Raw genomic sequence first — 25741 nt, 5'->3', positions numbered from 1 at the left:
TCATCTACTATCAATTCCTGAGCTACTCTTTTACCAACAAACAATAGGATTGACCATCACATTATAATACCCTCATAGCCATGATGCATTCTGAACCACCAGAATTATGATAAGAAAGTAAGGTACAAGTACAGACGACAAAAACTTCAAGACCCTCATTGAACATGTCTCAAATCAAAATCTAATGTGACATAGAGAGAGATTGAGAAGATGAATCAGAGAAAAGGAATGAACCATTTTTCTATATGAGAGATTGTTGGGCAAGAAGAACTGGATCAAAAATATAGAGAGACTGAGAAAGTGGTCAATTAACAAATAGCACAAATCACTCCAACCTATGATGTCCATTGGTCAGCAGCCATAAAAAAATAAACTTGCAAATAAAAGGGGCATATATTATATGGTTAGACCAGAAACAAGTGTAGAAAAGGAACACATAACCTGAATCTACCTATTAAGTAACCAGAGTGGTCCTTTGGGACCAATTACCCAAGATCATATGAGGAATCTGGAGAGTAGTGGGGTCTCAAAAGTATGTAGTTGTAATAATAAAAGTGTAGTTGATTAGGCCACCATAAATAATGGCAATTCTGGAAGGTGCAAAAATCTTGCCAAAGAGTTAAATAAAAAAGACGAGTTATGATTGACATCACTGAATGAAAAGGGTTCAATATCCTCTCAATAAAACATTGCCAATATGCATCATTACCTTTTGAAAAGTGAATTTTGGACAAAGCAGAAACTGAGCCAGATACATATAAATCTTAGAAATTAATCATCAATGTAATGGTAAAGACAGCATAACCTCTACATCAGAAGTGTGAACTTCTAAAAATCAAGGTATATCTCTGATCATGGTTGCCTCCACAGGAAAAATTTAAAAATAAGTGAAAGAGTTACACACATCAGACAGGGCTGTAGAACCAGAAACCATGGCATAGCCACCAATATGATGCACTCAACAAGATCTGATAATGGGTTGGAACAAATCATATTTAGCATTCTGGATAAAATATAAAGTGCAGAAAAGGTTGAGAGTGGTAATTCTATCCTGTTTTGATGGAAAGCATTAATTTTCAAGGCCCAAAGATGAGGTACTAGAGGCAAAATTCCCATTAGCTGGTTGATCCAATGAAAAATAATCCAACTGAACTATGCAACATTTATCCTATTAGCAGAATCTGTTTAGACTGAGACAAAGAACCTGCTACCATAGACATCACTTATAAAACATGGCAATCTAGAAGAATGATAAGACCAGGAGGTTCAAAACTTGAAAATAAAGAGCTCTAGACCATATTCCTTATGAGAAACAGAAGACACCACTGCAGAATTATCAGAATGAAACCTGATGATTTGGTCCTTAAGAAGCACAGACCAAGACCAAAAGACTGGATCTGCAGAGCAAGAAGAATTAATACATTCTGTAGAGGGTCCTCATTTTTCATGCATACTCTGGAATTCCTTAGTGTTAATAAATGTACTCCATCTCTAAAGAAAGCCATTCATGAAGAAAATGGAATCTCTTGTCTTCATAGGCTCCAACAACTAACAAGAATAAAAACTCTGAAGAAGTAGTCCAACTCTCTCACTACCCCCAGATCAACTAGACTCAGATAACCCTAGAACTATGGTCAAAATCTCAACGAACTGTGTGAGACAGAAACTCCATGGGCTGGGTAAATAATGGTGGGGAATATTTGAACTGAATGACCAATTGTGACTCAAGGACCTGCAGAGCTTCTGGATTGATTGATAAGATTACCACATGTACAAAAAATCTTAGAATCAAGCTCCCACAGCACCTGAAGGTGTACAATAATCACTGATGTTGCTGGCAATCTGACTAATCAGTGAAAACCTTGGATATAGACAGAATCTATTCTGAGTACCAATGTACCAAGGAGCTGATGTTGGGGTTTGTTACTCACAAATATGGACACAACTATGACTCCCCATTGGAACTGATGAAATTTGAGACTCCAAGAATAACCAGGAGGGATGCAGAAGCCAAAAATTAAACCAATGAGTACACTAAGAATGGATCCACTCTGCTTCAAAGACACTAATGATCCTGAGAGTCTTCTAACAAAAAATGTGAAAGGAAACAAAATACCGAAGATGAATTGTAAGTCCATTGACTTACTTTGTCCAATCAGGGAACATAGACATATATAGGTTAACTACGACATTTGCCATAGAACCCTAAAATTCTAGGAACAAAAATTATTTGAGATTTGCAAGATGCCTTACCTAGTAATCATAGTTTAAAACATGAAGTTCCAACATGTCAGATAAGATATAACTGTTACTTTACATAACTAAAAAATAAACCTACCAGGATGAGCCACAGTTTCTGTGTGTGGAGAAAAACTGATCCCATACTTTTCAGCCATAAATTAAGATGCAGGCTCAAAAGCAACCAGGTGAAAACACAAAACATAACACACTTAAAGAACCAACACAAGAAAAACAAATGAAAACCAATGTATCCAAAAGTGGCTTCCTTTCTTGTAAAATAAAGTAATTTATTTTCTTAGAGAAAAGCAACTGTGGGCCATCTGCTGTATCCACCCTAGGGAATCAAACAGCAGTATTGCAAGTCTTTAAACTTACCACTGATCTACAGGGAAACTGAAAATGCAATGGGTTAAAGAATGCAAGGAAAAAGCAAATCTAAAGTTTCTTCAAAATGTCTCTCACTCCCCTCAAATGCAGCCTCTGAGCCCTCTGGAAGACCATCAATCTCCAAATATATGTCTCCATCTCACTATGAATAAGATCACTGATAGTCTTAACTGAGAGTGAACCTTCCCTAGTTGTTGTGTAGCACTAAGTATTAGAGGTGGGAGAGGAGAGACCCAATTAGCATCCATGAAAATTTACATCATAATTGGCTTGCCAATTGGATGAAAAAAAAATTATTATACTTAATTACTGTTATTATTGTTATGAAAGTAACTCGATAACAAAATAACATTCAAAGTATCTCCAAACAACTGTAACACTGGGAAACCCTTTAGTGACACTTTGTTGAGAAAAATAATAAAATTATAGGAATAATGTACTTATATATAGCACCAGGATATAGAGCACATTGATGTAGATGGAGAATGTCACAAGACCTATATCACAAAGTGAAATTGTGTGGAATATAAAAGACTTGAGCAAGCAAGAAAAAAAATCAGAACAGTGCTTAGGTGAGAAAAGAAAAACCTATTTGAGTAATAGGTATAAGTGAGAGAGGAGGTATGTACGATTTGGAAAAAAACCCATCAAACCTTAGTTAATAAGGAAGTTTGAGCTATAACTAGTCAAGCCATGTGAAAATATTAAAATACATTTATTTTCTTTTAGTAATTCAAAGATAAACCAAGTACACAGTTACTTGATCTCTGCAATTACTAATAGGTTAAGAGGACTTAGTATGTGGAAGGAAAGATGTAGTGATTTGTAATAGTTGAATAAAATAGACAAGATCTGTAAAGTTGAAGCTAGAATAAAGAGTTAATCTGTCAAAGAATACAAAAGAATGGGCAACATTTTCACCACCATCACTGTTACTTGGGGGAATCAGCATGCCAAATTACAGATAGGCCACTGTTTTCAGCTTGATAAAGTTGGTGGTAAGATTTGTGTTCATTGTTTGCCTATAAAATAAATAAGAGAAGACTCTCTTTCCCACAGGAAATATGAAGAAAGTGGTGCAGTACATGTTTGGGCAGTTATTCACCATGTCTGAAAAGCTGCTCTTCACTGATGATATTTCTGACATATGCTAGAGTAATGTTTGGCAATAACTTTAGTGTTCAAGGAGGAAAATTCCACTGCCTACAGTGTGTGCATATTGTACAGGATTATCTTAACCACAAGAACATTGTAAGATTGTCATGGCCGGCAAACTCTCCAGATTATAATCCCATTAAGAACTGTTGGGAAAAACTCAACCACAAAATTGTTAACAATTACCCTAAATCAGCTACTGTAGCTAAGTTGCAGTGCCTTCTAGTGACATGTTTGGAGGGAAATCATGGTGTATCACATTAATAATCTCATTGACAGCATGACATGTCATCTTGCAGAAGTTTTCAGAGAACAAAGAAAACCACCCAAGTATTGAATGTTTAGTATGGACTGATACAAGGGTACTAATGCTACTTATAATAACTTGATGTTATATTTTGTTATTATATATGTTTTGGTAATGTTTTGTTGTAACAGGAGAAATTTTTAATTATACATCTTTTTACAGGTGCCTAATAAAATTGTTTGCTGTTCTAATAAATTGTTCAGTGTCTATAAAACCCATCTCATTCAAATTACATATTAAGATGTTTAATATAACCTGTACTTCTAAGTTTGATAGCAATATGTGTATTTGTATTTCATCTTAATAATAATGATCTTAAGTGTTACAAAATATGTAAATATTTAGGCCACGACTATATATGTAAACATTTAAGCTACAACTATATATGTAATCTGGAGTTGTAAAATACTGCACTAGAATACTGATCTGACTTGATAGCATAGTATCTTCATTAAATTTTATTTCATCTATGTCTTCTGAAGATATTTTTCGACCCTGATTTCTCTGACCCAACAGCCAGTAGTAGTCTTTAGAATAAATAAAGAAGCCAGCCAGCAATTTTAAACTTACATGTTGTTTCTGAATAAAGATTCTATTTATTCATTTACCATTGTTTACTTGTATTTTCTGTGCTGTCCACATTCAAAATTATTCTCAGCAAAACATTTACAGAACATGCTGTCTTGTTGATATTTATAACTATCTGTTAGCCTACACTGTAATTGAAATGAATATCAACAGGCTTGAACAGTCAAATTCAACCATCAGTATGGTGCCCTAATGCAGGATGATCTAACCTTTTAGCTGTGGAATAATAAAGGCCACAGTTTATTTCTTATATTACTTACTGGAACAGGACCTTTTTATTCAAATTTATTTTAAAAAAAATTTTTTAAATGTATAGACTTGAAATTTAAAGAGTGTGTTGACCAGATAAACCCAGTTATGGGGTCTAAAAACATCCATGGCCTTTTAGTTGAATTACATAATTAATAGGGAAAAAAATGGAGCATTTTTTTTCAAACATGATTTTACAGTTTCACAGGTTACCACTTCAAGAAGTTAATGTAACAAAAAACAAATGGTGTTTCAGTATAACAAAGTAATTAGATGCAGTCTGTTACTGAATTATGTATCATTCTAGAAAATGGTCAGAATATATCTTCTTTTACCTACAAATAACAGTTGAAATATAAGAAGAAAAATATCAATACACACACACACACACATACAAACATACAAGTGTCTTTATTTAATGTATTAACCTTGCTGTTTTCCTTCAAAGCATTGTGTTGATTCTTGTATCCCTTTCTTGGGGATTAGGTTTCCTCTTTTTTCATAATGGATAATCAGCTGTGGAATACTGAGCACTGGCATATAGTTTTGTTCCTAAATAATTAGTATAGCATCAGTATAGGTTGAAAGGTAAACTACACACTTAAAAAAAAAAAAAAAGACAGTACTTGTTACAAAATAAGGGACGACAATTGCTGGCAAGTAATTATGTTTCAAAATAACTGTCACTTATTTTGAATAAGTTAGAAATGCGACCAAATCTTAAATTCTATCATTAGGTTATGAGAACATGTTAAAACTCACAAAAAAATTTGTTTCATATGTTTAGCTTAGCATGTAAATTGTACTTGACATAACATACAACGGGAAAACATAGTTATTTTGACTCAACTAATAATATGACTGCTAGAAATATTGGAGAAACTACTGAAATTATGAAACACAATACAGACAACTTGATCTTACATGAGGTTGAAGGATTAGAAAATCAGAAAGTATGTGTGTGACATGATCTTCTTTTCTGAATTCTAAACACCTGATGCTGTGCACCTGGTTGTTATTACTTATCCATGAGTATGCATCCATGTACATCTTTCTAAAGAGGAGCTTGTGAAAAACCACATAAGAAAGAAGTGGTTCCTACTAATATAAGATATACATATCAATCATAGACAGTCAGCCAAAAAACATCAAATATTTTTTTCAATTTATTCATTTATATATTTCATTTTACACTTTCAACATATCAACTCTTAACAACAATATTATGTTATACTTTTATTGCTAAGCAACTTTATATAAAAGCTATTATTGAAATGCATTGTTACTAAAATGCACTGGCTATATAAGGAATCACTTTTTTTTGTGGTTTTCTTGCTAGATTGACTCTAAAAAGATGTGCATGTGTCTGTCTGTTTGTGATATATACCTGTAATGTATAATATAAGGAACCAATTCTTTAATTATAATAATATTATTATACAGACATATGTATGTCTGTTTTAGGAAAACAACCAATATTATCTAGCCTGAAGCACTGCAATGGTAAAACAATTGTAAAATACTCTGATAAAATTTCTGACAGAAATCTGTGGTATCAAATGTTATTGTGAAATATTTAATGCAATAATAGTGTACATTGATAATAAATACTTGTTAATTTACTGTATGTTCTTTACAGCTTTACTGTGTTTCTGGAAAATAAAAATGGTTAAAATATTTTTGATTATCTTTCTATGCCACAATAAGTTCAGAATACAATGGATGAGAGAAGCCATTTATTTTCACTAGTTAAGTAAATTTTCAAAATGTTTACTACATAGAAATGTACTTTATTTTTCAGAACATGCTGAGATTGCTTTTTTAGTATGTTTGTATTATATTTAACATATAAAATCATGCTCAAAAGTTAATATTACCAAAATATAATTTTTATTAGAACTGTATGACTGGTTCACTAAATTAACTCTGTTCTTTAGTACTTGCTAGCTTACATTAAAATTCAGAATAATTTAATTCAAGAACTTGAATAGAAAAAAAAAAAAAGGGCAAACATTTTTTCTTCCAGTTGTACTAACCTGGTATTGTATTTGTTTGAATTTCAATATAAACTTCACAGCTCTCAGTATCAAATAGCTCCCCTTTAACTTTTATACAACAGGTTTTTAACTTGATTATACTGACTTACCCTGAAACTGAACCTAACAACATATTGTGGAGCTTGTGGGTTGTCAGTTTTTAAGATGCGTGTAACTTCTTGCTTTAGTTCCTTCCAAAAGAAAAAAAAAAGATATTCATTATAAATTCAGTCTCAAAAACAAAAAAAAGAGATCCTCTTGATTTTACAGTATTTACAATATGTACATATCATCTTATAATTTAAATATAAACATTGAATTTTAATAATTAATAATCATTGTTACAGTGTGAATTCTCTTTGCTAGAGAAGCATGATTTTTTTAATCTAAATTTTAAATGCTAGATTCTTTTTTGGTCCCTTAGAGTTTTCTTCAAGAAGAAGAGTGTATAATAGCATTTCAGCCACACTATGCCTGCCATACCTATTGCCAAAGAGGAGTTTCACTTAATAACGAAGGCCATCAGGACAACTGAGAAACAACAAACACAGTAATGGTTGGAGTTGGACGTTAATATTTACCTATACTGAAAATACATTTCTGATGAATACCACCTCCTCCCACAAATAGCTTTTCCTGACTTATACCACCATCTATATGTTCAATTTTCACTTGCCACTAGCCTTGATGCTCCCATTTACCCTCATGAGAGACTTTCATGCAAATAATCATGTTGAAATCCTCTACCAATAAGAATGCAACACAACTTCTATTGTCACTAGTGCCCCCTCTTCAGTGCAGCCTGTAATCACTTTAAGATTGGATTGCATATACAAAATCTACACTGAAAGTAAGGCAGTTGGGTTGGAAATGTGAGAGGAAGTAAGTATCTATCAGAAATACATTTCCAGTGTAGGAAAATGTTAGCTTTCAATACATCTGACCTCCACTTACACATAGCTAGAATCTTTCATTGAATTGGTGAAGAGTCTGGACAGAAGATTATCCCACTTCAGAAAGCACCCATAGGAAAACCATGGAGGGATTGAATAGATGGAATGCAGCACTCAATGGAAGCCTACATCACTTCTAAACCAGGTATGTTCTATGCTCATATAAAAGTGTATCACCAAAAGGGCAGAACAACTGAAGGAACTCCCCAGCTCAAACATGGGTACATTTCCAACTCATTCATCACCATATCTGCCAGAAACCAACACGTAGTGGATGATAGAAAGATGGACAGCAAAGTGTGGGTGCATCTGCAAACCATCACCAAGCTGCATTGGGAATGTATTGTCCAATCCATGATAGGAAGAGTGTTCCTGGCCACACGTGTACAACTAAAGAAATCCAAGTGCAGGATGTCTAAAGTACACTTGACTGTAAACTGGAGATCAACCTCAACCAACATCAAGTGAACTATGATGGGGATATACAGGCCATGAAAGGAAGAGGGTTCTCTACACTTCACCTCTGATACAGAAACTGGTAGGAAAGATGTGCCTCTGTACCAATGATCTGCATTATTATATTTGCACATTCAACACAACCATCACCATATCTGCTTGAAATACTCATCTGGATGATGATGATAGGAATGCAGACAGCAATGTGGCAGTCCAACTCCAGTCCAGAACTAGATGGCATTGGGAATGAATCATCTAGACCTTGGTAGGAGAAGGATATCTGAACCATTCACATGTGAGCTCTAATCATCACCATATCTACCTGGGACTGACATTCAAGGAATGGTAAGAAGGAGAGTATTTCAGCCAGAGGGATAAATTGTGCATTGGTCAAATGCATCATTGAACACTTGTTGACATCTGGAATTGTATGTCAGGTGAGTGGGAGGATAACTGTCAATGCCATCTACACCAGCAGAATACCACTGATCTACTCTCAACTGAGTAGGACTGAGGCACAATAAAGAGTGAGTCTCTATGGTTAATCAACTCAGCAGTTAGGAACTAGTAAGTGACATGGACTCCCATATTCCACTACAAAAAGGGAGAACAACACATTGGAGAGTTTGGAGGAATGCTGCACTAAAGACAGTGGAGTGGGTGACCATGATACCTAATTTGGAAAAGCAGACTAATCCTGTGATCTATATATACATGGATAATCTGGCACTGACAGTAAACCCTGTCTGCTATACTCATGTTAGTCCATGTGTGTCTGTATGTGGTCCAGTACAAACATCTTTATGAAACAAAATACCATAAGGCATCCTACAGACAGCTTTGTGAACCACACCATCTCAATGATGTGTGTATATGACATACAGGCTTTACAGTAAATTTGGGTAAGAATTTACCCATGTAAAGGGACACTGTGGAGTGCAAAATGGGAACAGAAATGACTAGGAGAGGAAGACAAAGAGCAGTAAAGGTATGGGATAAGTTTTAACAATAGTGGAAATAGGCAGTCAGGGACATGATAAGGTGACAAATGTGATAAAGGATACCCAAAAATGATGAAAATCATCAGAAGAAAGGGAAGAATAAATCAGGCAAATCCAAAGTGGAAGGGTAATGGGAAAAAAGTCATAAGACTGGGAAGGATACCAAAGAATAAATGCATAGGAGTGGGAACTATGGATGGAATCGGTAAATGCCATATAACAGCACAGACTCCTTACCAGAATGAACAGATACTCAGTATCATAACAGACATAACAGTGGGATATGGGATATGGAAGAAAAAGAAGTAGGTGTGAAGATGTAAGTACCCTCCTCAGCAGTCAAAGTTTCGGGTAGAAAAGAACAATTGGAAAAAAAAAAAAACACATAGATTTGATTTGTTTTGAATCTTGTGCAAAGCTATATGAGAGCTATCTGTGTTAGTCACCTTTAATTTAACAGTGAAAGACTAAAGGGAAGGCAGCTAGTGATCATCACCCATCACCAATTCTTGGGCAAGAAAATAACCAACACATAATAGGATTGACTGTCACATCATAATGTTTCAATGACTAAAAGGGTAAGTATATTTAGTGGGGTGGGTATTTAAACCCACGACTCAGAAATTGCAAATCAAGTGCCTTGGCTATACCAGGCTGACCACACAGAAACCATGAAACAAAGCACAATAAACATCAATAATGAACACCTCTAAACAACAACATCAGCATTCAACCCAACATCATCAATGGAAGGAAAGAAGATAGAAAGAACAGATCAACTAGGGTTCAAAAGGAAGAAAAATAAGGAGGTACTAGCTCAGGAGAGATGCAGGGCAAAGAGGCTGGGAGATGAGGAAGGTATGGAGCAAACGGAACAAGACTGATAATTAAAAAGCGTGGGTATAACCTATAAAATGGAATATAGCTGACAAATATGGAAGATAGGCTGCAACTGAAGGGATTGAAAGGTCTCTTTCAAACAGCCAGGTTAGAAAGGAAGGGATGTGGGAAAGGATTAGATGGGATGGAGAATAACCACAACATATATACCAATGATAGTACATGTACCACTTTCTTTAGTTCACTGCCATGGAGAAAGGACAAAAAGAATAAAAATCAAGGATGCCACAAGCTGCAAAAGTTTGGTTTGCATGTCCAGGGATAGGACAAAAGCCACATGTAAAGCCTGTGTGGGATAATATATGGATGATGCATGTTGGACAGAGGTTGAGAAAAGAGAATGAAGGAAAGGGGAAGAGGAGATAACACCAGTAGTCAGCACAGAAGTGGAATACCATAACTGACCCAGACAGTATGGGCACACCAACAGAATCCAACATGGAATGGTCTGTATTATGGAAAAGACCTGGAGAATCAGAAGAATAGGAGGGTAGGCAAAAAAAGTACAGATCCGACCAACTGTGACTGAGATCATCCACTGTTCTCACTAAGGAAACTGAGAATTGAGAGGAGTGGCAAAGGCATCTGGTTGTGGAGCATCCCACTGGATGCAGATCTCCCCAAAACACCCATGGATCCAGTGATCATTCTTTGGGATAATCCTGCCAATATGTGATAAATGATTCACAGCAAAATTCTAGGCACATAGAATATAACAAGCCAACAAAAGAACTTGATAACTATGGACCCAACACAGGAGGTTCAATGTCCAAAATCAAAGGTCTTTCAACTGAGATGTATGAGACTATTGTTGAGTTGTCAAAATGCCCCATCATTAACTAGTCTTAAAGGTCTGAAATGAAATGGACCAAAGTCTCATGAATGGCAAAGAGTTCCAAAAGACTGACATGGAGAGAAGTCTCCAAGAGAGTCCATTGCATCAAAACCTACCGAGTATCTAGATTAGCCCTCCATTTGGAAAAAGAAGCATCCATAAAAATGTGAAATTCCAGTTAAGGAAGAGAAGGAACACCAACAGTGATGTTGTCTCAATCCAATCACTTGACAAAGATCATCTGTGAAACAGGAGAGAGCATCCAAAAGATCCTGAATGAGTCTCCAATGGTTTATCAAAGTCCACAGAAGGCAATTTATGAAGCCACAATCAATAGGAATGAAGGATTCCACAGAATTTCCTCAAATGAGGTAGAGCCTCTAGAGCAGTGGGAAAGAAGAGTAGGATATGTTGAGAACCAGTAGCTCCACAACCCACAAATGAAGAGGAAAAGACCCAAGTGATGAAAGAATTGATCTGAGAATGATAGGCAGAGGTGGCCTGTGAGATAGCTAGAAGTAGCTAACAGTCCATGTTATGGTGGAAACAAAGGATCTGGGAAAGACAAATATGGTAAAATGTACAGAACATCTACAACAAAACACAGCAAGCAAAGGCAAGCCCAGAACAGAAAACCCAATCCTGATGGATGAAATGGATACAAGAGAGATCAAAAAGTAAAGGGAGATCACTGAACCACCTATAATCATCTTCCATAGACCAGGAATAAAATCACATTATTTCTAAGATAACCCACAAAACACAAGAGTCTATGGCAAAGGACTACCAGATGTGAGAAAAGTAGAGAGGCTCAGCCCCCACAGAAATTGAACCTACTATGTATTGTCTGTGACGGTTCAGTTGTTTCCAAAAGGGTTTCACAAATAATGGCAGTGAACCACAGAAATACAAGAGGTAAACACCCAAAAGGAGAGGAAGGAAAGATACAGGAAAAGGTTCATGAGGGGCAAGAGCAAATAGGAGACTGTGAAGAAAGGAAGGTATAGAACCATGCTGACTCAGCTCTGGTTACCAAAGAGTCAGGAATGCCCCCAGAAACTTTCTGGTGCAGAAAAGGAACCATATGAAAAACATACAATGAGGTTTGAGATAAATATACCTGCAAAAAAAAAAAGGCAGCCCAACTCCAAAAATATTCCAAGAACAGAGAAGCCACGTTAAGCAAGAAAAGAGTGCACAACAAGAGATGTGTCATAGTGGCAAAAAGAAAAAGAATGTTGGTAAAAAGTAATCAAAGGATTGTGGTCCAAACCCCCAAAGAGACAAGCAATCAGAAATACCAAGAGTCTAATGAGGGCAATGCAGAACAGTGCTATACCAAAGCATGGTTTGCCAAAGTACAATGTGGGTCATGGCATACCAACTCTTGAACGTAACTCATCCCCAAAAACAATAAAAGTAGAAGAAGGCCTGAGCACCTCTCCCAAAGCAAACAACAGTGAGGCATGGGTAGGATGAAGGAATAAGCTGTCAAAATTCACATCAACATATTCTAGTATATCCTCATATGGTAACAGAAGACAATCATCCAGTGACCCAGAAGACTGCATCAAGGTAATTAACTCCCTCATGTCAAACTTCAAATACATATCAAAAATAATAATATAAAATATTTATTTGGGATACCACTCAAAACATGAACAAAAATTAATGAACTAATAAATGCAAAAAACAAAGATATGCAATTAATCAACTCAAAGGTGAGAACAGGAGCAATCACTTGAAAATCAGGAATGAGAAGTGATTACAGGCTGCACAAAAGAGAGGGCATATAAATGAAAACAGCTTTGATGAGAGTTGTGTCTTACTCCTTTTGGTGTTAGGTTGCAGCATAATTACTGTGTCATGTGCACACATATGAAGGTGTGTGGGAGTATTAAGGCTAGTGGTGAGCAAAATTTATTTGTGCACATAGGAGGCAATATAAATCAAGGAAAGCTATTTGTGATAAGATGTAAAATATCATATAAGAATCATGAACGTAATATCTGTACCAGCCATCTTGAGAATATAAATAAAAGGATAGAAAAATATCCTTAATATCTATATATTATGCTGAGAATGAAAGGCAGAGGTGGCCTGTGAGAATGCTAGAAGTAGCTAATAGTCCATGTAATGGTGGAAACAAAGGATCTGAAAAAGACAAATATGGTAAAATGTACAAAACATCCACAACAAAGCAAAGGCAAGCCCAGAACAGAGAAGCATGAGATAAAATATGCTTGCACTTGTGTTTTTATCAAAACAAATAAAGGCCTTTATTATCTACAGTTTTACTGATAAAAGCTAAAATAATCTAAACAATTCGTATAAATCATTTAATAATTTTAAAGTAGAAGTATACCTAAAAAATAAATGACTAAATGGTGGTCATAATTACTTTGTATTTTTTTAACAGATATTACTTATTTGTTATGGTGTTAATACTTGTTGCTGGTAAATACGTTTAATATGATTACCTTATAACAAATGAGCACAAATATCTACACCAAATGGAAAGCAGGCTGAAATCTGAGAAAAATAGCATCAGTTAAGATTACTTTCCATTCAATACTCTGCTAAAAGGTAAAGCTCTATATCAACATGCAAGTCTCATTACTCATTAGCAGAGAAGATGAAACTAGAGTTTAGAACTTTCTCTTGTTTTGCATATCCTGAAACTTGTTAGACAGTCAGATCCTCATTTAAAAGGTTTATAAGCAAGAAATCCAGGCATCAGGATAGAAATGATGTAACTATGCACCTGTGAACATAGGAAGACAAACTCTGAGGTCAAGATTAGGGAATTTAAAGTTGGGTACATATTTTTATTTGTTTAGAACTTAAAACTAAAAACGAGGAAAGTATTAGAATTATAAATAACGTTTTATATGTAAAATATTCATACATTTAGTTAGGAAGAGGTTTAGTAATGATATCTACATATCACAGAACTATGGTTATAGCTGTAGGAGCAAAACTTTCAACTCTAAAGACAGATTAAGCCTCACAAGTTTAAAAACAGGCATATACAAACTTTAACTTGTAATAATAATATCTTCCATACAGTAATTATTCTTACCCAGGTGAAAGTAGTCTTTTGGAATTTGAAACTTTATTTCATATGAAAATTTGCATAACTTTACAAAAACGTATACGAGATAAAATATGCTTGCACTTGTGTTTTTCTTAAAACAAATAAAGGCCTTTATTATCTACAGTTTTACTGATGAAAGCTAAAATAATCTAAACAATCCATATAAATCATTTAATAATTTTAAAATAGAAGTATACCTAAAAAATAAATGACTAAATCGTGGTCATAATTGCATACAATTATGCAGTAGCAGAGTTCTCTTTTTTAATTAAAATATATTTAAAGAGCCACTAGTACTTTCTTATTGGCTTTATTTTACATGGTTACTTGGATTCCTGGCAATATAGGCAGGTAGTTTATTTTTAAGAATACATACATATTTAATCTAGCATTCTTTGCTTTCTTACACAAAAAGTAATAGTTCACATTTTATAAACAATTCAACAATTAAAATAGATAATTTTAAATAATATCTTGCAATTTCCATTCACTTTGCTTTACAAATTTCTTTAAAGATACTGATGCTACAGCATAATATATAGATATTAAGGATATTTTTCTGTCCTTTTATTTATATTCTCAAGATGGCTGGTACAGATATTAAAACTTTAAGTAAAATAAAGTACAGAACAACGTTTTAACCTTCTTAGGTCATCTTCAAGTCGACTTCTCATCATCATGAATTTTATTTACAGATGTAAAATTAGCATGACATTTATGTTAGGTAGTATTTCAGCAACTTCTAGAAACTAAATTTACATAAACTTCTTGCATAAGAAAACAAACTTACTTCTTCAGATAATGGAACCTGACCAACTGGTTTCAAAATGGTCTTGTTCTGTTAACAATGAATATGATAATTTTATTCACATCAAAAGAATGTCACATATCACATTTTTTATCTTACTATCAAATTATCAATGGGATAAAGTTAAAATAATGCTTTCTAACTTACCTAACATTTTAAAAAGTATTCTTACTGACATTACTTTTTACCATGAACATTAGGCCTCAAAAAGCTACTCATGAAGCAAAAGATTCTAAAATATATCTATTTTAAAACATGATTAAAGATAAGATATGCTAACTAGCTATGATTAGTTTTAAACTTATTTATCAAAATTGTTCATACTTACTACAAGTCAGATTTACCTATTACATCTTCATGAATTTCTTGGATAGAATATCGAGTATTAAATTTATTATTAATTATTAGCTTTTCATGGAACAAGACAAGCAGATCTTTGTAAACAATTCATTTCATTTACCTCTTATACCAATTTAATATAAGAACTTATGTGGAGATATTAAAATTACCAAAACACAAATTTCACACACAAAAACTTAATATACTGCTATCATGAAGATGGTACTTATATAAACCAAAACGAATAACACCTATAGCAATAGTCACAAACATGTTACCAAATGAATATGACAAATAAAACTTGATATACTTAAATTACTTGTCATGATTTAGCACTGTCCCATTATTGAAATAATCAGTATTGGGTTATAATCTAACAGTTCTAAATGAAGACACATTTTCAAAGCAATGGTGTTAGATTATATACCTATTAAATCCTATAAACAAAAAATGGTTACAAAAGTTTAAAGATAAATTTTTGGATCAGTTTACTAGATTACAAAATTCTGATTTATAAATCCAATATTTCAATCTATCAAGCTCTTTCTATATAAAATGATACAGAGTACCAAAGTATATATCTAAATCTATGTTTATTATTCCCTTTCAAATTAAAAACTTACATCTGTCCATTCTTCATTCCACTCTGGAAAGTAAGATTCATCATCTTCACCCTTTTTAATTACACAATGTAAAAAAAGGATTCATAACTTAGTCAGTGCAAAATAAAATTTAGGTGTGTTATAATACTGAGGCATTATTTCTACAAAAAAAGTTAAACACTTACATAAAGCAAATACCAAAATAATCAGCCATAAGAAAATAAAATATTTTTTAAAATGGAGTTTTAGTTTCTTAAGGTGGTGAAACAGATTTCAAAAGAACATAACAGCAGTCATGTACTTAATAGAAGAGGGTTAAGAACATTATATTAAAATAATTTTGAATATCAAAATCAGACATCACATGACAACCACAGCCAAAATAAAGTTGTGGAGGAAAGACATGTTCAGGTTCACTGGATGTTTCTGTTTAAGGAACAACTGAAACAGAAAACAGACAGCATGTATACAGAAACATTCATGCATATAATTCTATGTTTCTTTTATACACAAGTGAAATTATTATCTCATTCAAAAAATTTTCAAACAACAGCAATTCCAGGCATCTACAAATGCCCACTGATTAAAACACCATAAATGTACAAACTTTCATTGAAATATTCTGCATGAATACATTCATGTGTAAAAGATATAAGGTTATTCTATTTATTCAAAAATATGGTTTTGTTAAGTAATCCTTTAATGATCAAATCCATAATATATCTAATACTGAAAAACTTCAAATATAATGTCAATCAAAATGCATACCTTAACTGTTGATGTCTTAGGAGGACCACTATGTTTTGTTGATTCTCTGGTTTGGCTTGGCCTTAATACTCTCTTTAAAAACAGTGGGAATTAAAATAGTTTAAATATTAGCTGAAATTATAATCTTCAAATAACTATGTCTATCTCATAAAGTAAGAGTATTACAATAAAACATAATGGTCAGGAGTATTTCAATATTAACACAAAGATTATCAATAATTTATTATTAAATTATTTTGAAAAACTGAAAATCATTAGAAAATGAATTTTAACATTTTCCTACACTGAAAATGTATTTGTAATAGAGTCCTACCTCTCCTCATAGAATAGCTTTTTCCTGACTTGTATTGCCCTTTATATGTGCAAGTTTTCATTCACCAGTAGCCTTGATACTTTCAACTATCTTTACATGTAAGGCAGCTGTGTGACAGCATGTAAATAAGCATGCAACACAACTTCCAGCACACTGACTCTCTCTATGCAGTTTAGCCCAAAATCACTTCTCAATTGAAAATGTGGTGTTAAGATGTGGAGAGGAAGGGAGGTAGGAATCTACTAGAAATACTTTTTTAGTGGATGAAAATTTTAATATCCAATATAATGTGTTACTTCCTTTTACAGAATAACTAGAATCCCACACTGACCCAATGGGATGACCTGTGTACCATTACCTAGATGGACCCGGCATGGCCAGGTGGGTTAAGGCATTCGACTTGTTATCTGAGGGTCGCAAGTTCGAATCCAGGTCGCACCAAAACATGCTCGCCCTTTCAGCCATGGGGGCATTATTATGTGATGGTCAATCCCACTATTCATTGGTAAAAGATTAGCCCAAGAATTGGCAGTGTATGGTGATGAGTAGCTGCCTTCCCTCTAGTCATACACTGCTAAATTAGGAACGGCTAGCACAGATAGCCCTCGAGTAGCTTTCTGCAAAATTAAAAAAACAAAACATACATTACCTAGATGAACCCCCTTAAAAAAGTGCCCAAGGAAGCTCATAATGTGTGTGAATAAAAAGAAGGTAAAACATACCCATAGAAGACCATACCACTTTTCAGTCAGGTATACTCTCTCTGTAAAAATGATGTGTAACAATAGCACAAAAACATAGGATGAGTCCTGAGTGTAGATTGGCTGAGGTACAGTGGACTACATGGCAAAGTTTAACCTCAACCAATATCAACAGCATTGTGATAGGAATATCTGGTCTGTGGTAGAGGGTCCTGTACCTTTCATCTCAAACACAAGAACTAGAAGGGATAATGATTGCTGTTCCAAAGAGCAGCAATAAATAGTCAGATGATGAGAATAATGTGAAATAAATGTATGAGAATAGGGCCATAAGCCAGCACAAACTATATGCTCTAATGGAATAAGGCAGACAAGGGTATGATAAGGTGACAGATTTGATGTGAGGGGATTTAGAATAAACAACAATCATAAAGAGACAAGGAAAATAAAGCAAATAAATCACCCTGTAAATCCAACCCATAAGAGTAATATGAAAAATATTAAGGGAAAGGAAAAGTTTCCAGTAAATGAACAAACAGAAATGTGGACCACAGAATTTAGCAGTGTAAGCTATACAACACAAGAGATCCCAGACAGAACATAAGAGGTGATATAGACTGGAATGATGACAGAGGTAAAAAAGGAAGTGAAAGCAAAATCACCCCATACAGCCAATATTTTGGACAGGGAGAACTGATCCTGGTAGAAGATGGCACAAATTCTATGATATAAAATATGAGAGAGATACTGAGAGCAAAAAATAAAATCTAAATTATGATGTCAACATACCAATATAGAAGGAAAAATCTTTAAGGAGAAATGATATAAGGAACAGGATGACATGAGTTTGAAGAGAGGAAGGATGAGGATATAGAAAATGATACAAGTTTCAATCAAAGAGGTAGGTAGGATGCAGGAACAGCAAAGGCAGAAGAAACAAAATAATAGGGTGAGAACCAGAGATGGACATGGTAAATTCTTGTGGAATGGAAACTGGCTGACAAGGCCACATGATAATCAGCAATCATAATTACTGAAAACCCCTTGTCAAAAAGTCAGGTGAGGACAAAATTCAGGTGTGGAAGAGTTTGGTTGGGATGGAGACATGCCACTTACAATGGTAAAGTGATTTGAAGGAAGGGCAAATGGAATGGCAAATCAGAAGGGCAACCCATGGGGAAAGTCCAACCTGTCTTGTGATGGACCAGACTAAAGCCACACATGAAGATGGAGCACTGAAAGAAAAGGATTAGTGCACCCAATTAAGGTTGTTTGGGTAGGGTGGATGAGAAGGGAAGAGGAAGATGAGGTGTCAGTAGCAGTGGATGAAGAAATGGGATCCATGGCTATGCCATACAAATTGGTGCCACTAAGAAGATAGGACTCCAAGTGGTTTATATGACAGAGAGAACATAAGAAAGATAAAGGGGTAGAAAGGCATAGAGGTAATGACGTCCAATCTTGACTGGGGATGTTGACAGCTACAGCCAAGTGATGTTAAATTAAAGCCCAAATTCTGAGAAGTTAGAAATTCAGGTGGGTGGTATATGCATCCTGTTCCAGGGTACCCCACTGGGAACATAGCCAGCTGATCAATTACACTTTGTAACAAAATTTATACTTTTTCTTATTCCTGGGCAGAAAGTGCTATTTCCCAATTGCTTATGCCTAAAGCAAATGGAAAAGATCTATTTTTCTCTTCAAACTTTGCTTTTGTGACCTGGGTAATGAAATTTTCAAATTTACCCATTTTCCAAAACATTCCAGGTAGATTCAGTGCTGAGTAGCTGACAGAGAATTTTCCTGAACTTACAAGAATTTTCAAGAACTTCCTAGAACGTAAAAATTACAAGAATTTTCTAGAACTTTCCATGGTAATATATATACAGAGGCTCACCACTCACCACTTCAGTTTAGTTCTAGCTGCCAAAGTGAACACAGAGATCTATCTGATTTAATCAGAGATGGCATCAAAAAAGCTGCAAGCATTCTCCAGACACATTCTGCTATGTATGTGGCCAATTTATCAAAACAAGAGTGAAAAAGTACTCCATGACAACATCTGCTAAAATGTATGAAGCCTACAAGGCATATTTCAGCATGCCTGTTGGGAATCAAGGAGTGGGATTTGTTAGATGAAAGTGTGCATGTCACAAGTAAGAGGAAACATCACCAAATTTTTCAAGATTCTACACTCATCAAGATGGTCTCTACCACAATGTATCCAGTCTGTGTGAGGCAAATGGAATTACATATAACCCAAACAAGTGGCGCTTCTTCACTGATACCTCATCCAGAAGCCTGAAAGATGTGCTGCTCCATAACGGGAATAAGTATCTGTCCCTTCTCCTGGCTCATTCAATGCACTTAAAAGAAGAATACAACAACATCAAGACCTTGCTAGAAGCCTTGAAATATGATGAGTATGGCTGGAAAGTTATCTCAGACTTCAAAATGGTGGCATTCCTGATGGGTCTCCAAGGAGGCTTTACCAAGTTTCCCTGTTATCTTTGTCTTTGGGACAGCAGTGACACTGCAGCACACTATTACAGGAAGCACTGGCCACAATGGACCGAGTTCTCTGGGGGGAGGCACAATGTAGAGTGTGAGCCACTAATGAACCTCCAGAAGGTGTTGTTTTCACCACTGCACATAAAACTGGGTCTAATGAAACAATTTGTCACAGCTCTTGATAAGGAGTCTGCAGCCTTCACGTACCTTTGAGACTTCTTCCCTAAGCTGTCTGAGGCAAAGGTCAAAAAGCTGGTGTCTTCATTGGACCACAAATAAAGAAGATCCTGGACTGCACAGAATTCCCTAAGAAACTCAGTAGGAAGGGAAAAAAAAGATTGGGGCTGCTTTGTCGCAGTGGTTCGGAACTTCTTGGGCAATCACAAGGCCAAATATTATGTGGAACTGGTTAAGGCTCGAGTGAAGAACTACAGCAAAATGGGCTGCAGGATGTCCCTGAAAAGACACATCCTTGACACTCATCTTGATAAATTCAAGGAGAATGTGGAAGCATACTCAGAGGAGCAAAGTGAGTGCTTCCACCAAGATATACTGGACTTTGAATGCCCCTACCAAGGAGCATATAATGAAAACATGGTGGGAGGCTATATTTGGGGACTGATATATGAAACTGATTTATATTACAGTTGCAAATCTCAAAAAATTACTCACTTATAAACATTTGTGCATAACTTTAGTATAAATACATGTAAATCTTGATTTATATGTTGTTTTATTCAGGATTATGTAAATGAAAGTGTGCAAATTTGCCTGTTTTTACATAGAAAATAGGTTAATTTCTATATTTCATTATCCAGGTCACAAGAGCAAAGCTTGAAGGGAATAATGACCATTTTCTGTACTTTTACAACATAAGCAATTAAGAAATAACACATACTATCCAGTAATAAATTTTGTGCTACATAGTGTTAGATGTGGATTTAGGGACCACACTGTGGGGAAAATCTTTAATAAATGACACACAATCAGATTTAGGACACCTAGTATATAACTACACCAACAACTGAATGTGATGGCTATTGTCCCAAAACAGGATGTCAAATGTGTGAAAAAAATAATTAACTGTATGCCCCCTTGCCAAGTGATGTATGAGACAACCTTTGAATTAGCAGAATGGACTGATCAAAACTGACTCTTTCAGATGACATGGAAGGAAGTGAATCAAAGCTTGAAAGATAGCAAACAGTTCCAAGAGATACTGAAACTGTTTTGTTGAATGAGTCATCAACATAGCTTCTGATATAAGGAGAGAAAAGAAACTGTGAAAGGCAACATGCTGAGTACTTTTAATAAAATATTCAACAATACCATAAATATCCCAGTATTGCATCATACCATTAGATAAGAATTAAGAAGGTCAGGAAGTTGTAATAAGGTTAATAAAATAAGGTTTTTACATAAAAAGATGGTAATGATACCAGTGATAGTAATTTGTCTTCCCTAGCAAAAGACTATTACCATACAATACTCACAAAAGTGAAAAAAATACTTATCACAAAGTCTTCATGCTTACAGTATACTTTCCATTCAATCCACTGAAAAAGTCATTTTATCTAATAATCTCAACTACAACAATTAATATTATGGATAGGTATATACATTGAACAACTCAGACTAGTATGTCATTTAATGTTATTCAATATAGAAAACTCAAGATTCAGGTTAATATCAGCAACATAAATATATGAACAATTGCAAACGTTTTTAATCACAACAAATTAAAGACATACTGACTTGCCACAAAAATAATCACAATACACCCAAACTATCAGTAAAAAGCAAATGTGCCTCAAAATCTCCTTGAAGCAATGAGAAAAATCTATATAATTTGCCATTATTAAAACCATTGTAAAATATATGATTTTATAAATGTTTATCTTATTAAAAACCAGAGCTACACATCTTTTTATATTGTTATTTTCATGTAAAATACTACCTAAATATCTTATGTTTTATAAAATAGCATTTTATACACTAATAGTTTTCTTAAGAAGGGGCTGAATCAATGTGCTAAAAACTGAAAGTCTTCCATGATTATGACATTTGTATCCTTCTTATAACAAGTCTGATCTTGTGGTTTAATTTATCATTGACGTTATCTGCCTGAACAGTTAATAACAAAAACAAGACTGATCAACCATTACACCAAAATCCCCTACCTTCATGACACTTTTATGATTATTATCGTCCAAATTATACTTATAATTCAAGTTATGATAACCAACACATATTATCTTGCATTAATTACACTTACAATCCATCAGCCATTTATATGTCCAATTCACTAAATGATATGAAACTTTTTTAAAGCAGCAGCATCCTCACATTCAATAACAACCAAAACCTTAAAATCATCAGCAAACTTAAGTTATTTATTGACAATTCCTTCATCTATATCATTGACCACTGATGTAAATCAGAAAGAGCAAAAGTCCTAAGACTGAGCCCTGAGAAATCTCACTTGTCACTTCAATAAAGAAAGCCAAACCATCATTTCTTTTAAAAACATCTGCTGCTGTTAAATTATTTATGAACTGGAATTTCAAAATAATTCATTTCATCAGTGTTTTATAAAACTAATCAAGTTTCAGTAACTCCCATTATATCAGTTTTTAATTTTTACTTGGGCATTATACTCATCTAATTTGTTCCTAATACTCCAACTATTAGAATATTAACAATTAAATTGATTCTTGAATCCACTACTTCTTTTTTATTTAACTTATTGTGTTTTATATCTCCAATATCAACTTTATTTTAGCTGTACTATCACTATTTATTTAAAATTTTCTAAACTTTCTCAACATTTTAATTTTTTTCCACTTGTAAATGATTATACATTACCATAATTTCTTGAGTATGGTGTTTGTGTTTCTATGATGTAGATTCTGTCACATACTGTATGTGTTATTTGTTAAACCTTTTATTTTTCTAGACTAATGGTCAGTATTATTCTCCCTAGTAAAGTGTACATTCTTGTTACAAAACTGAATACACAACTTACAAGGAAGAATCTGTTCTTTTAATTTTAGTTTATATTTCCTAATTTTGCAAGTTTGACTCAACGTCTTGCTGTGTTTAGTAGTTTTTTGTTATGTTGCTAAACCACAATCATACTAAGAGACAATTGGTTTAATTTGTATCCATATTTTTGGCATTTCTTTTTCTATATTTTTTATTTGATAAACAACAAAAGCAAACAAAAAGTAACAGACCATTTATTTAATCTCTAAGTCAAAAAAAGCTAATCTCTATGTTTCACGTTTCCCATTAGTCACAGTGTTCTTTATTATTATTAATTATGCAACATTTGCATATTAAAATGTACTGAACCTAATGTTTAAATTAATGTTTACTAATCATGATGTATGAAAAACGATGTTAGTAGTAGTAATACTGGTAATTATGGTATTAATCAAGTATAATAATACTAACTGAAAGTTATTTATATGCAAAAACGGCTCATTTGGATTGAGAAAATATTTTACATAGAAGAGCGAACAACGTTTCGACCTTCTTCGGTCATCGTCAGATTCCCAAAGAAAGAGGTAACTGACCGGAAGCTGACCACGTTTGAAAGGGGTTGTGTAACTGTGTGTCGAAATGTAGAGGGCGGTATTAGATGTTTGAATATATAATTTTATTTATTTTATTATATTAATATAGGTATAAAGGCGTTCCTTTATATTGGTTTATTTTGGGTTTAAGTTGTTGTATAAGTAAGGCTTCTTTAATTTTGCGTTTGTTTATGTTTGTTTCTTTATTTAGTATTTGAGTGTTTTCTATGGTTATGTTGTGTTTATTTGACTTGCAGTGTTCAAAAACGTGTGAAGGTGACTTTTTATATTCTTTGAATCTGGTTTCCATTTTTCTACTTGTTTCTCCAATGTAGAAGTCGTGGCAATTATCACATTGTATTTTATAAATAATGTTGGTGTGGTGTTTGTCAGTGTAGTTTTTACATAGTATAGACCTCAGTTTTGTGCCTGGTTTTTGAATAAATTTGGTATTAACTGGAATGTCATATTTTGTTACTAATTTTTGCCAAATGTTGGTTATTTGTTTGCTGATGTCAGGAATATATGGTATACAGCAGTATATGGTTTCGTGGTTTTTTGATCCGTGAGCTGTATTTACTTTAGTTGGTGGTTGATTTTGCTTTTTGTCTAGGTGTGTGCGTATAATGTTTTCTACGGTTTGTGGAGGAAACTTATTGACGTTGATGAAGTATTGTTTTATTTTGTCTAATTCATCGTTAATTTTATCTGGTGAGCATAGTTTTATGGCTGTGTTTATTTGGTTTCTTAGTATGTTGAGTTTTTGTTTTGTTTCATGTGCTGAGTCCCAAGAAATGTATAGTCCAGTATGGGTGATTTTTCGGTGGATTTCTGTTTTGAATTGTGTGTTTTTTGCATATAAATTTCTCAACAAGTGGGTTTCTCGACATCACTGATAACTGAAAGTTACATCATTCTCACTAAAATTTTAATTGAAATAATATTTATTATTTACAATATAAATTGTAATGTAATAAATAATAATTATTTACAATATAAATTGTAATGTACTCTTACATAAATTACAAGCTTCACTGCATATTGTATTATTAACACCATAATACTAACAGGCCTAGCAGGATCATTATTATTCGTTACCTTACTTGTTTTTTAGATTTAACTTTGACTGGCATAATTTCAAAATTTTTTCTAGGTTCGAAGTTGGAATTAGCTTCTACTAAGCTAGATCAATATGCGGAGAGGTTTAAGTCGTTTTGTCTACATTGATATTAAAAAGTTAAAAGTAATATAATGACTTTGCTTCCTCTGCTACTATGACAACTGAGCACCTTTATCGCCCTCTTAAAGAAATCGTACTGTATAAAAATAACATTTTAATGTTTTAAACTCACAATCAGGAACAAGAGATTTAACTACATCATTTTAAATTAAATAATTACAAATATTTTTGATAAAAAATAAAAAGTAATTTAAAATATAAAATAATTTCAGAATAATCCAAATTACGAATTGTTTCATTAATGAAAATTGCTAGTGCCAATAATAAGCATTTAGAACAAAATATAACCTTAAATTCAAAGGATAGCAAGGGATCTTTTGGTCTATTTATGCGAGCCTATCTACTAAATTAAACTAAATACTACAAAAGTATAAAACCAGCCATTATCATTCAAATATTTATTAAGCTCTCATTTAAACTTCCTAAAATTCACTCCGTATAGCACATTTTAAGGCAGCCTGTTTCAAAGGTCAACCACCTTGTTAAGAAATTAAAGCTGTCTTAACAGAAAATGACTCCTACTTTGCCAAAATGTCCCATAGTTTTACCATTCTCACAATTAAATAATAAAAAAGTGATCCATCAACACTTTCAACTGCCATAATCTGAAATACCTCGATCATATTTCTTCTAACTCTTCATTTTTCGAATGAAAATAAATTCTGAAATCTAAACC

The 25741-nt window shown here is 33.8% G+C and overlaps 1 protein-coding gene across 6 annotated transcripts in view; it reads right to left on the bottom strand.

The window, feature by feature from the left end:
* The window catches only part of LOC143249079 (dynein intermediate chain 2, ciliary-like), a 100069-nt gene extending 74950 nt beyond the window's left edge, over window positions 1–25119 (bottom strand). For 2 of the 6 annotated variants that reach the window (XR_013027507.1, XM_076498287.1), the window contains exons 1-7: window positions 24843–25119; window positions 16723–16794; window positions 15976–16026; window positions 14996–15043; window positions 7074–7154; window positions 5852–6025; window positions 5356–5479 (exon numbers count right to left, since the gene is read on the bottom strand). Coding sequence is in view for 5 of the 6 variants with exons in the window: in XM_076498287.1 (XP_076354402.1) it covers window positions 5356–5479; window positions 5852–6025; window positions 7074–7154; window positions 14996–15043; window positions 15976–16026; window positions 16723–16794; window positions 24843–24884 (592 nt within the window). In the remaining variant the exon portion in view is untranslated. Of the gene's footprint in view, window positions 1–5355; window positions 5480–5851; window positions 6029–7073; window positions 7155–14995; window positions 15044–15975; window positions 16027–16722; window positions 16795–24842 lie in introns of those variants that run through there. The other 4 variants (XM_076498288.1, XM_076498289.1, XM_076498290.1 and 1 more) reach the window with 4 other exon arrangements.
* Between the last annotated feature and the right edge of the window lie 622 nt (window positions 25120–25741).

This window comes from Tachypleus tridentatus, chromosome 4 (assembly GCF_004210375.1).
Source record: "Tachypleus tridentatus isolate NWPU-2018 chromosome 4, ASM421037v1, whole genome shotgun sequence".
Lineage (NCBI taxonomy): Eukaryota > Metazoa > Arthropoda > Merostomata > Xiphosura > Limulidae > Tachypleus > Tachypleus tridentatus.
This window is presented reverse-complemented; position numbering and strand designations above follow the sequence as displayed.